Source organism: Nicotiana sylvestris, chromosome 11 (assembly GCF_000393655.2).
Source record: "Nicotiana sylvestris chromosome 11, ASM39365v2, whole genome shotgun sequence".
In the NCBI taxonomy this organism is placed as follows: domain Eukaryota; kingdom Viridiplantae; phylum Streptophyta; class Magnoliopsida; order Solanales; family Solanaceae; genus Nicotiana; species Nicotiana sylvestris.
Genome location: NC_091067.1, coordinates 11,484,817 through 11,497,879, shown reverse-complemented (window position 1 = coordinate 11,497,879; position 13,063 = coordinate 11,484,817). Strand labels below are relative to the sequence as shown.

The window sequence follows — 13,063 nt, the reverse complement described above, 5'->3', positions numbered from 1 at the left end:
GGGTTTTCCTTACTTGCAGCTCCATTAACTAAGTTGACTCAGAAAGTAGTTAAGTTCCAATGGTCAGATGCTTGTGAGCAGAGTTTTCAAGAGTTAAAGAAGAGGTTGACCACTGCACCTGTATTAACCTTGCCGACAGGTTCGGGTGGGTTCACAGTGTATTGTGATGCCTCCAGAGTGGGCCTTGGTTGTGTTCTTATGCAAAATGGAAAAGTTATTGCTTATGCTTCCAGGCAGTTAAAGAATCATGAAAAGAACTACCACACACACGACTTAGAGCTCGCAGCAATGGTGTTTGCATTAAAGATATGGCGACATTACCTTTATGGCGAGCATTCTGAAGTGTTTACAGACCACAAAATCCTCCAGTACATTTTCAAGCAAAAAGAACTAAATTTGAGACAGAGAAGGTGGCTCGAGCTATTGAAAGATTATGACATCAATATCCTTTATCAACCAGGCAAAGCTAATGTGGTAGCAGATGTACTTAGTAGGAAGTCAATGGGCATGGCCCATTTTGCAGAACAAAGGCGATCTTTGGGTCGAGAAATTCAAAAACTAGCAAATGATGGAATTAGACTGGATGAGACCGAAGAAGGAGATATAACTGCTTATGCCTTAGCGCAATCCTCCCTTGTTGCGCATGTTAAGTCTAAGCAAGACGAAGATCCGTACTTAGTGAAATTAAAAGAAGGAGTCAGAAACAAAGAAATCACTGCTTTCACTCTAGGAAGTGATGGAGTTTTAAAGTTGAATGATCGGTTATGTGTGCATGATGTAGGTGGTCTTAGGAAGGCCATAATGGAGGAAGCTCACAGTTCGAGGTACTCTATCCACCCAGGTGCTACCAAAATGTATCTAGATTTGAAAGAGTTGTATTGGTGGAAAGGCATGAAGAAACAAGTAGCAGATCATGTGGCTAAATGTTTAAATTGCCAGCAAGTCAAAGTCGTGTATCAGAGGCCTAGTGGCCTAACTCAAGACATAGAGATACCACAGTGGAAGTGGGAGATGATTAATATGGATTTCGTAGTAGGTCTACCTCGCACATACCGTAAACATGATTCAATCTGGGTTATTGTAGACCGACTGACAAAGTCCGCACATTTCCTACCAATAAAGATGACAGATTCTGCAGAGCAGTATGCGCAGTTGTACATCAAAGAAATAGTCTGATTGCATGGTACTCCAGTTTCAATCATATCTGACAGAGGCCCTCAGTTCACGATGCATTTTTGGCAGGCATTTTAGAAAAGATTAGGTACCAAGGTCAATTTAAGCACTGTTTTCCATCCACAAATCGATGGGCACGCAGAAAGGACCATTCAGACTCTCGAAGATATGCTGCGTGCGTGTGTTATAGATTTTGGAGGTAATTGGGATGATCACTTTCCACATATAGAATTTGCTTACAATAACAACTATCAAGCCATCATTAATATGGCACCTTATGAAGCATTGTATGAGCGGAGATGTAGGTCTCTAGTGGGTTGGTTTGAACTAGCAGAGGTGTCGTTGATTGGTCTAGAGTTTGTTTGTGAGGCCTTGAAGAAAGTTCAGCTAATTAGGGAAAGACTTAAAGCGGCACAGAGTCGTCAAAAGTTTTATTCTGACAAGAGGCCTTATGAGTTAGAGTTCATGGTTGGTGATAAGGTGTTTTTGAAAGTTTCACCAATGAAATGAGTTATGAGGTTTGGTAAGAAAGGGAAACTTAGCCCTAGATTTATCGGACCTTATGAAATTCTAGAAAAGAAAGGAAACGTGGCTTATAAGCTAGAACTACCCATTGAGTTGTCCTCTGTTCATCCTGTCTTTCATGTGTCTATGCTTAGAAAGTACATTCATGATGAGTGGCATATAATACCTGCCGATACCATAGAAATTAAAGAAGGCTTGACTTATGAAGAGGTACCTATAGAAAATCTTGATAGGCAAGTAAGGAAGTTGAGAACAAAAGATTTAGCATCGGTAAAAGTTTTGTGGAGTAATCATGATTCAAAAGAGGCTACATGGGAGGTCGAGAAAGATATGAGAAAGAAATATCCATATTTATTTGAGGAAAAAGGTATGTGAACCTAAGTTCGGTTTTACATTTATATTCCATTTATTAAATACAAGTTAGCAAGTGTTTATGTCCTTCCTAGACTATATTTAGTTGTCTTAGTGATTTGGTTTATGTCAGAGTATATTTAATTCATTAAAGTGATTTACTTTTGCTAAAGTGTTGTGCTTTAGATTCTTGTTAGTTATTGTGGTACCTCCTTGCCGGAGTGTGAGTAATTAATTTATGAGCTGCGTATGGTGCCTATAAATGGCCTGTTATGGTATATTTGGTTGCTGTTGGTGTATTTGTGGTATTTGTGACAGGGATATTTTTGGATAGTTCAATTTACAAGGGAATTTCTGGCGAAATTTTTGAAAACTTAGGGAGTTAGCCAAAATTTTGAGTACCTTGCAAGAGTGAGTAGTGCTAAGAAAATTTAAGAGGTTCAAGGGCCTAAGGAATGATTGTTAGCTTAAGAATAAGGCCCTAGTAACATTCGAGGACGAATGTTTTTAAGGAGGAAAAATTGTAACACTCCTCAAATATATAAAAGTTTCGAGACACGCTGTTTATAAAATTAAATTATTATTATTTATTTCTTCTTGCCTATAGTGAAATATATATATATATTTCTTCTTGCCCACAGTGAAAAAATATATATATATATATACAATTAAGTAGTTGGATGTACAATTAGGAGAATATTAATAATTTTGTTATTATTAAATATTAAAAGTATGTTATGTATAAGTAATACTAGTTAAGTTAAAACAAAAAAAAAAGGAAAAATAAATTTAAAAAAAAAGAAAGAAGGGAAAACGTGAACCTAAAAGCCCATAAAGGGCTGTTGGGACCAAAAAAGGGGTTCCTTTGCACATAAAAATCTACTGTTCACTCTAGAACAGAGAGTAACGAAAGCAGGAAAAAAATCCTATAGACTAGAATAGAGAGTAACGCAATAGAGGCAGCAAACCCAGGAAATATTTCACGCAGATAATACGGAAAGATTCTAGGGTTCTTTACAAATCACTAATTCTTAAATTCAGGTATATAAAATTCCCTATTCTCAATTATCCTAAAGTAGTAATATGTAAGAATTGAATAGCTAATTCCCTTCTTCCTCTATATCAACAATAAATTTCATATTTAGGTGTAGTACTTTAAAATTGATTAAAATATACTGGTTGTTGTAGAATCGATTGGTTGACTGGTGTCAATTTGACTGGGGCTACGTATTGGCTCGAGAAGTTTTGAGGTGAGTTGATATAACCCTTTACTAAAGTGGTTTAACTCACAAAAACACGCATACAAGGTGTTTGACGAATTGCTTAAAAGAGTTTATCTTTATTTAATTAGAGCGAGTGAGTACCCATTAATTTAGAATTGTTCTAGCAAAAGTTTAGATGATCTATTATGCTATATGTGCTTAAATTTTCAGATTTTTGTGTTATTCTTATATGTTATTTTCATGTTGAAAATTATGAAGAAGAAAGAATTTTTAGAAATATTTTTATATGTTTATTTCATTCTTATGCCATGCTTTACATTTAAGGACACAAATATGAGCATGTGCATAATGTTCTATAAAGAAAATATTTAGACTTGAAAAGTCACAAGAAGAAGTTTTAGAAAGAAAAGATTTTTGGGGAGTATCCTTTATTCTGAGAAGGGGTCATCGTCCAGGCCGAGGGTCCTGACCAAGGCGTTGACTTCCTGAAACTACTTGTGTCAAAGTAGGGAGCATACGAGCCGAGGGTCTCATTGCTGAGAATTTACTTAGCCATGCTAAGGTATGATACATGAGCGCTGAGAACCATGAAGCGAGTGGCACCTCGTGGATTGGGCCTATTCGATCAGGTTGGGATCGAACCCGTGCCGATCACACGGTGACTAAGACAGAATTAAGTCAGGATAGTTGGAACTCCCAAAGTATAAAGTGAAGTATTTTTTTTAAAGAAAGAAAAAGAAAAGAATTTCTTTTAGGATATTCATAAATTGCTATTATGCAATTATTTTAGAATTATTCTTATAAGCTTTATGTTTTACATGCATTTAGAACCTTTGCTCGTAATGTATATGTTATTAAAGTTTCTCCCCATGTTGTTGAGACTCACTGAGTACAGTGGATGGTACTGACGTTCTCTTTTGGGAATCTACGTTGGTCTGCGGTACAACGTAGGAACCGGATTTGCAGGCGAGCAGGCTACGAGTTAGGACTTCCTTCCCTTCCAGTGATTTTGGTGAGCTCCGCTTTTGTTCGTGGAGTATTCTTAAAGTCATTTTCGTTTAGCTATTTCTTTGTTTATTTAGAGAACTGGCCAGGAAATCTCGTGTCCTGAGCAGTGCGTCAGTTTATCAGTAGAGGATTCATAGACATAGTCATTGGGTTGAGATTCAGATGTTATTTTATAATAACTTAGCAGTAATTCAGTAGTTACTACGAATAAAGCTTTGAAGTTGATTTACTTAAATATTTGAATTAATCAAAAGTATTTGGTTATAGTATTGCTTTGTTGCATATAAATTTTGGAGTTATAATAGGTTTGATAAGCAGAGATGGTTCGCTCGGTCATGTTTAGTGATCGAGTGCTGGTCTCGGCTTGTTCAGAAAATGGGTCGTGACAGGAAGATTCCACATTCCAGAAAGATTTTTACACCTGACGAGTATCCTTCTTGGGTTGTTTTCTCCAATCAGCAGAAGGTCAGTGTGTGTGTGTGTGTTTAAACTTATCTTTACTTAATGTTTCCTTATCATATTTGTGATTAATGTTTTTGTGAAAACAAAGTGTCTTTTTTTAATGTTTGTTTCATGTTTTTGACTCTTACAGTTGAAGTGGCATAATTCTCATCTTAAAAAGCTCTGGCCTTATGTAGATGAGGTTAGTCCAATTTGGTCTTTTGTTAGGGTGTCAGCATTTCTTTTTTAAATTTCTAATATTTGTGTTTTTTCCTTTTATTATTTTTTTGGTTAATTGAGTTGGTTCTGGTAATTCTTATTCAGGAAGCATCAGAATTGGTAAGGTCAAGTGTGGAGCCAATTTTGGAACAATATAGACCTATGATTTTGGCATCATTGAAATTTTCCAAGTTTACTCTTGGTACTGTTGCTCCTCAATTCATAGGTTAGATGATGACTCGTAATAAACTTTTTTCAGCAATTGCTTTTTACTTCTGTGTGTATAAACATGTGGTTTGGAAAATAATTTCTTATTGTTAGAAGGGAAGGAAATACATAGTACTACTTACTATTTAAAGTAGTTGTTCCATTTCCAAAACGAAAGATAAAACAATGAACATGTATTTAGCTTTCAACTCATCGTCGTCCCAATTCATGCTTTCCAATGTGTGGCGTATAAGTAGCTAATGTCTTTTTACATTTTTCTTTCACTCATGCTTTTCTTCTTACATTAAAAGCGCTTGCTTCTAATGGTAGCGCTTTTCTTGTAAAAAGGAGACTCACATTAGAAAAGCGAGAAGCGTCGCGTTAGAAAAAACGAGAAAAAGCTTGCTTAAGCGAGCAGAAGGCATCAACTAGGACTTTTTAAAAAATTTGGGTAAATAAACATACGAGCAGAAGGCATCTGATACCAAAACATACGAAGGTCTTCTTCTCCAGCCCGACGAACTTCAGCGACGACTTCATCTCCAGATCTCAGTAAGTTTCTTCTTCTTCTTCTTCTTCTTCTTCATGCTCTGTTTTCTATCTTTTTCTGTTATTCTTCTTCTCTTTTGTTCTTCTTTCAATTTTTTTCACTTTTTAAGCGCTCATTTTTTGCCCTAAACGATTTCTTTTTCTTTTGTTATACTCTGTTTTCTGTTATTAAAAGTGCTCTTTATGCTCTGTTTTCTGTTTTTTTGTGTGAATTAATTGCTATTAAAAGTGCTCTTTATGCTCTGTTTTGAAACATTTGCTTAATATGTTATTTTTAATGAGTTCTTAGCCATTTATCTATGCCTATTATATTTTTTTTATTTATGTGTAAAATTGCGCTTCACAACAAAAAAAGCGCGCGCTTCGCTTCTTGCTTCTGTGAAGCGAGGCCTTGTCGCTTTTTTGCGCTTAACGCTTTTCAAAACACTGCTCATATTACGTTAATACTCTTTTTGTCCTATCTTATGTTTCTGACATTTGGTGGTATACAAAGTTTAAGGATATGTCACAATTGAATATTATTTTGGTGGTAGTATAATAAGACACTTTTTGAGTACTAAATTCATTAAGTAGAGAAAATATCATATCATATTTAGAAAAGAAAAAGAACTTGGATTGTTTGAAACTTGTGTGGTTTGGACATTGTTGCTATTCATCTGTAAAATTGTGCCAAAAGAAGTGTTAGAAGATTAGAAATAGTGTCTCATAGGATGGAGGCTCCGTGCAATGTTAATGCCCTTTTATATCCTAAATAAGGAAGAATTTTATTGAAGCAATTATGGTTAGTATAATATTATTTACCAGCTCATGGTCCAACTCTTTTTTCTTGCACTCCTTTAATTCCCAATCTCTGTCTCTCCTGCTTTATCTCTCAAATAACATTGATCCTGTACTAAACAACTTTGAGCATGTTTTTCCTTGCACCAATTACGTTTTCTTTGCCATTAATTTACTTTTAGTTTATATATTCATTTGTACAAAAATTCAAACAGGCACATAGAGTGTTTGTTCTGTTAATTCCTAATATATAAATGGACTTATTTTCCAAAAAGGGATAGAAAGACTTAAAAGTGGTCATGGAGCAGGTAAAGAGAGAAATTATCGAGCTTTATACTCGCCTTGTTAGAGATTGCAAGTCGTCTTTTGTTTTTGCTCAAGCTGTTGGTTTTCCTTGAGCCTGTTATACTAGATTTTATCTTGCCTTTTCTGCTTATCCTACTTTCCCCTTTGATCCACCCATGAGTCTTGACTAGTTCCATAGATGGCAATTTGACCAGTTCTATTGACGCTTCATTTAATTATTCTAAAATTTTGCATATTAGACTACCTAAGAAATTACATCAGACGAGTTTTATCCTAATCGAAAGTCAAAAGTCATTACCCCTACCTCACTGTTGGATTTGTCATAATATTTCTGCAGTAATGTAGTCTCCGTTAAAGTTTGACAGAAATGTTTGTCCCACATCGGTGGGAAAAGAAGAGTTGGGGGGATTTTTCCCCTATAAAAGAAGGCTTAATGTTTAGGATTTAAATACACATCTCATTTGCCCTCTCATCTGTTTAAGGCATTTGTATCTTCTCTTTTTAGTATTATTTCACTTGTATTTTTGGAGTGAAATAAAATATTGGTTGTGTCCGAAGAGTAGGCAAAATTAGCCGAACCTCGTAAATTTTGGTGTTCCCTTTATTGTCTTATTTATTATTTGGTGGCTGTCATAATTTTTGGTATAGTAGTTGTGACTTATTCACACTATATACATTTGGCTTCCGCAACAATTGGTATCAGAGCCAAGGTACTGTCTAAGTATGCTCTGTGGTTGCAGCATAGTCTGATCTTCCACATCAGAAAAGATTTATCTTGGTAACTGAGTCAAGGTTCTGTCTGAGTATGCTCTGTGGTTGCAGCTTAGTCTGATCTTCTACATCAGAAAGGAAATAATCTTGATTTGTGTCGTCAGCTATTAAATAATATTTGTGTCAAATATGGGAGACAATAAACAAGAAGAATCTACATCAAGTGTCAACAATACGTCATCATTGGCATCTTCGCTTATGACAAGAATTGTGTCAAATGCGAAATTTGCGGTAGAAATATTTGACGGGTCCGGACATTTTGGGATGTGGCAAGGCGAGGTTCTAGATGTCCTTTTTCAACAAGGGCTAGATCTGGCCATTGAAGAAAAGAAACCAGATGTTATTGGAGAAGAAGATTGGAAGATTCTCAACCGTGTTGCTTGCGGTACCATTCGATCCTACCTTGCTAGAGAGCAGAAATATCCATACACAAAGGAAACTTCTGCAAGTAAATTATGGAAAGCACTGGAGGATAAATTTTTGAAGAAAAATAGTCAAAATAAATTGTACATGAAGAAGAGACTGTTTCACTTCACCTATGTTCCTGGTACCACGATGAATGAACATATCACCAGTTTCAATAAGTTGGTCACAGATTTGCAAAATATGGATACAACTTATGATGATGGTGACTTGGCCTTGATGTTGTTGGCGTCACTTCCTGATGAGTACGAGCACCTTGAAACTACTCTACTCCATGGAAATGACGAAGTTTCTCTCAGAGAAGTTTGTTCGGCTTTGTACAGCTATGAACAAAGAAAGCGAGAAAAACAGAAGGGCGGAGAAGGAGAAGCACTATTTGTGAGGGGTCGTCCTCAAAATCAAACGAGGACAAAGAAGGGAAGATCCAAGTCAAGATCCAGACCCAGCAAAGATGAATGTGCCTTTTGTCGAGAAAAAGGGCACTGGAAGAAAGACTGTCCGAAGTTGAAGAATAAGGCCAAACATAACAATGGAAAGGCCATTATGGATTCAAATGTATCTGATTGTGATGATTCAGACTTCTCATTAGTTACAACATAGTCATCAACATCATCAGACATATGGTTGATGGACTCGGCTTGTAGCTATCATATGTGTCCCAATAGGGACTGGTTTGTGGAATTTCAAGAAGGAGAATATGGAGTCATCCACACAGCGGATAACAACCCTCTTACCTCATATGACATTGGTTCAATACGATTAAGGAACCATGATGGAATGATCAGAACATTAACAGATGTTCGATTTGTACCGGATTTGAAGAAGAATCTCATCTCTGTAGGAGCCCTAGAATCAAAAGGGTTCAAAATCATTGCAGAAAATGGAGTGATGAGAGTATGCTCCGGTGCACTAGTGGTAATGAAGGCTAATCGGAAGAATAATAATATGTACCGCTATCGTGGCAGTACAGTTATTGGGACAGCGACAGTAACATCCAGTGACGACAAAGAGGCAGAAGCAACCAAGCTATGGCACATGCGCTTGGGACATGCTGGAGGAAAATCCTTGAAAACTCTATCAGATCAAGGATTGTTAAAAGGAGTAAAGGCTTGCAACTTGGAGTTTTGTGAGCATTGTGTCAAAGGGAAACAGACAAGGGTTAAATTTGGTACAACGATCCATAATACTAAAGGCATTTTGGATTATGTACACTCTGATGTTTGGGGTCCTTCCAAAACACCTTCATTGGGTGGGAAGCACTATTTTGTAACCTTTGTTGATGATTTTTCCCGAAGAGTATGGGTGTATACAATGAAGAGCAAAGATGAAGTGTTGGGAATTTTTCTCAAATGGAAGACGATGGTGGAGAATCAAACAGGCAAGAGGATCAAGTGTATTCGCACAGACAATGGAGGTGAATACAAAAATGATCATTTCAATAAGGTCTGTGAAAATGATGGCATCGTCCGACACTTCACTGTTAGACATACACCACAACAGAATGGAGTGGCAGAACGTATGAACCGGACCTTGCTGGAGAAGGTACGGTGTATGTTGTCCAATGCTGGCTTGGGCAAAGAATTTTGGGCTGAGGCAGTTACATATGCATGCCACCTCATTAATCGCTTACCATCTGCTGCTATTGATGGCAAGACACCATTTGAAAAATGGTATGGAAAGCCTGCTGTAGATTATGACTCTTTGCACGTGTTTGGCTCAACTGCATATTATCATGTGACAGAGTCAAAATTGGATCCAAGGGCAAAGAAGGCTATTTTTATGGGAATTACTTCTGGAGTCAAAGGATATCGCTTATGGTGTCCTATGACAAAGAAAGTAATATTCAGCAGGGATGTTACCTTTGATGAATCTGCTATGGTAAATAAGGTAACAGAAGATACCAAACAAAATAAAGGTGCTTCTAAGCAGGTGGAGTTTGAGGGAAAATTTATTTTTCCTACACAAGAAGCAGAGGAGGAAACAAATGAAGATTACCCTCTGGAAGGAGAGCCAGTAGAGGAGATTCCAACTCAGGAACCTCAACAACAACTTGAATCAATAGCAACCAGCAGGCCAAAAAGAACAATAACGAAACATGTTCGTCTCATAGAGACGGTTGCTTGTGCAACCTCAATTGTAGTTGATGATGTTCCTACCACTTATAAAGACGCTGTCCAAAGTTCAGAAGAAGATAAGTGGAGGATTGCCATGAATGATGAAATACAGTCCCTTCATCAGAATCATACATGGAGATTGGCCAATCTCCCGAAGGGAAAGAAAGCAATTGGGTGCAAATGGGTATTTGCAAAGAAAGAAGGATTTCCTAACCAAGTAGATGTTCGCTACAAAGCAAGATTGGTGGCCAAAGGATATGCTCAAAAGGAGGGAATTGATTACAATGAAGTGTTTTCTCCAGTTGTAAAACATTCCTCCATTAGAATTATGTTGGCTTTGGTAGCACAATTGGATTTGGAACTAGTTCAGATGGATGTAAAAACTGCGTTTTTACATGGAAACTTGGAGGAGGAAATCTACATGACTCAGCCAGAAGGATTCAAAGTTGCTGGAAAAGAAAATATGGTGTGCAAACTTGAAAAATCGTTGTACGGATTGAAACAATCTTCTAGACAATGGTACAAGCGATTTGACGAGTTTATGTTGCGGCAAGGGTACAAGAGAAGCAAATACGATCATTGTGTGTATTTGCACAAGCTTAAAGATGGTTCCTTTGTATATCTTCTCCTATATGTTGATGATATGTTGATAGCTTCCAAGAATTCGGAAGAAATTGATAAGTTGAAGATTCAACTGAAGAAGGAGTTCGAGATGAAGGATTTGGGTGAGGCAAAGAAAATTCTTGGCATGGAGATAATTAGAGATAGACGTTCAAAGAAACTCTGTTTATCTCAAAAGGAATATTTGAAGAGAGTACTTCAACGTTTTGGCATAGATGACAAGACTAAGCCAGTTAGTACTCCACTTGCTTCCCATTTTAAGCTAAGTACTACTATGTCGCCAATGGATGAAGCTGAACGAGAGTATATGTCAAAGGTACCATACGCAAATGCTGTTGGTAGCTTGATGTATGCAATGGTTTGCACAAGGCCTGACATTTCACAAGCTGTTGGAGTTATTAGCAGATATATGCACAATCCAGGGAAGGAGCATTGGCAAGCTGTGAAGTGGATTCTACGGTATATTCATAATACTGTAGATGTCGGGTTAGTTTTTGAGCAGGAAGACAATCAGTCTGTAGTTGGATATTGTGACTCAGATTTTGCGGGTGATCTGGACAAACGAAGATCAACTACTGGTTATGTGTTTACTTTTGCAAAGGCACCAGTTAGTTGGAAGTCTACTTTGCAGTCAACAGTTGCTTTGTCTACAACAGAGGCAGAGTACATGGCTATTACAGAGGCTGTGAAAGAGGCAATTTGGCTTCAAGGATTGCTAAAGGAGCTTGGTGTTGAACAAAAAGGTATCACAATTTTTTGTGATAGTCAAAGTGCTATTCAATTAGCGAAGAACCAAGTTTATCATGCAAGGACGAAGCACATTGATGTTCGGTATCATTTCGTACGAGAAATCATAGAAGAAGGTGGAGTCACGGTGAAGAAAATTCATACTACGGAGAATCCTGCTGATATGCTGACAAAGGTGGTGACTGCGGTCAAGTTTCAACATTGTTTGGATTTGATCAACATTGTTGAAAACTGAAGATTGAAGATGAAGACACAATCAAAATTTGTTATTGAGAGAAAATTGAAGATGTGGAATTTTGCCAAGGTGGAGATTTGTTAAAGTTTGGCAGAAATGTTTGTCCCACATCGGTGGGAAAAGAAGAGTTGGGGGGATTTTCCCCCTATAAAAGAAGGCTTAATGTTTAGGATTTAAATACACCTCTCATTTGCCTTCTCATCTATTTAAGACATTTGTATCTTCTCTCTTTAGTATTATTTCACTTGTATTTTTGGAGTGAAATAAAATATTGGTTGTGTCCGAGGAGTAGGCAAAATTAGCCGAACCTCGTAAATTATGGTGTTCCCTTTAGTGTTGCTTTATTGTCTTATTTATTATTTGGTGGCTGTCATAATTTTTGGTATAGTAGTTGTGACTTATTCACACTATATACATTTGACTTCAGCAACAGTCTATTTGAGAAGTTAAAATGCGACAAATAAATTTGGAAAGAAAATGAAAGAAGAAGACAATTGAACCTGATGAAGCTATTTGAATAATAATCTAGTGCGTACTGTCATTTAAGCTCTAATAAAATATATTGCTTAGGGGGAGAAACACATATTTTATTCAACACATAATTGGTGCTCACACCTGATTTTTCTTTACAAGAATTTCTATTCTTGAAGATGGAAGTGAAGGTATTACCATGGAATCAGAGATGCAATGGGATGGGAACCCTAGCATTATACTCGATATCAAGACATATGTTGGTGTGGTGTTACCAGTGCAGGTAAATTAGTTGGTAATTGCAGCTTAGACATTATACTAAATAGCTTGCGCTCCTCAGAGTAGTGACATTTTTCTTTCATTGCACACTCAATGTGATCTTAATTCGAATTAACATGCTAATTGCTTCTGAGATACCAATATGTTGCCATTGTAAATTACTCAACTTAAAAATGTCACTGAGCTCTTTGTTTAGTATTTGTGTTTATTAATCTCAGTCACAGCTACTTGTTAATATCTTTGAGCCTGTATTTTATTCCCAAATCTGTCCATTTCCGACACACGGTTCCACTCACAATAAGAGAAACATAATGAAACCTTCACAACATTCTCAGTAAAACCTATTTAAGCATACATAAATATCTCTTAACAGAGCATCCAACAAAAACAAGGACCGATGTAAGTACATGGAGCAATCTTGGCGTAACCTATACAACTTTGGATGATATGTATAGAAAAAGTCTGAAAAACATAAAGTGTTAGCTTCCACTGAACAAGTGTGGGGCTCATCAGAAGCCTTAACTATATCGGGGATCCGGGCTCTCTCGGCAAGCTTACTCGTCGAGAACAACCTTAGTCCCTGTATCTGTACGAAAGAGTCAGGATTGAGTCATCTGACCTAG

General features: G+C 36.9%; 2 protein-coding genes and 1 pseudogene across 2 annotated transcripts; all 3 read left to right on the top strand.

The window, feature by feature from the left end:
• The first annotated feature begins 1,341 nt into the window (after positions 1-1,341).
• LOC138880743 (uncharacterized) lies at positions 1,342-1,683 on the top strand. The gene has a single exon (XM_070160915.1). The coding sequence runs from the start codon at positions 1,342-1,344 to the stop codon at positions 1,681-1,683; it is 342 nt and encodes a 113-aa protein (XP_070017016.1).
• Positions 1,684-1,686: 3 nt separating this feature from the next.
• Positions 1,687-2,435, top strand: LOC138880742 (uncharacterized). Its single transcript, XM_070160914.1, has 2 exons — positions 1,687-2,065; positions 2,368-2,435. Exons 1-2 carry the CDS (start codon positions 1,687-1,689, stop codon positions 2,433-2,435), a joined length of 447 nt encoding a protein of 148 aa, XP_070017015.1.
• A 2,652-nt stretch (positions 2,436-5,087) lies between these two features.
• LOC104217746 (synaptotagmin-5-like) overlaps positions 5,088-13,063 on the top strand; it is a 57,836-nt pseudogene continuing 49,860 nt past the window's right edge.

Coding starts and splice junctions, on each gene's coding strand:
- LOC138880743 (XM_070160915.1), top strand. CDS start 1,342: ATGCTGCGTGCGTGTGTTATAGATTTTGGAGGTAATTGGGATGATCAC.
- LOC138880742 (XM_070160914.1), top strand. CDS start 1,687: ATGAGGTTTGGTAAGAAAGGGAAACTTAGCCCTAGATTTATCGGACCT. Junction 2,066..2,367: donor ATATTTATTTGAGGAAAAAG/GTATGTGAACCT, acceptor TATTTGTGACAG/GGATATTTTTGGATAGTTCA.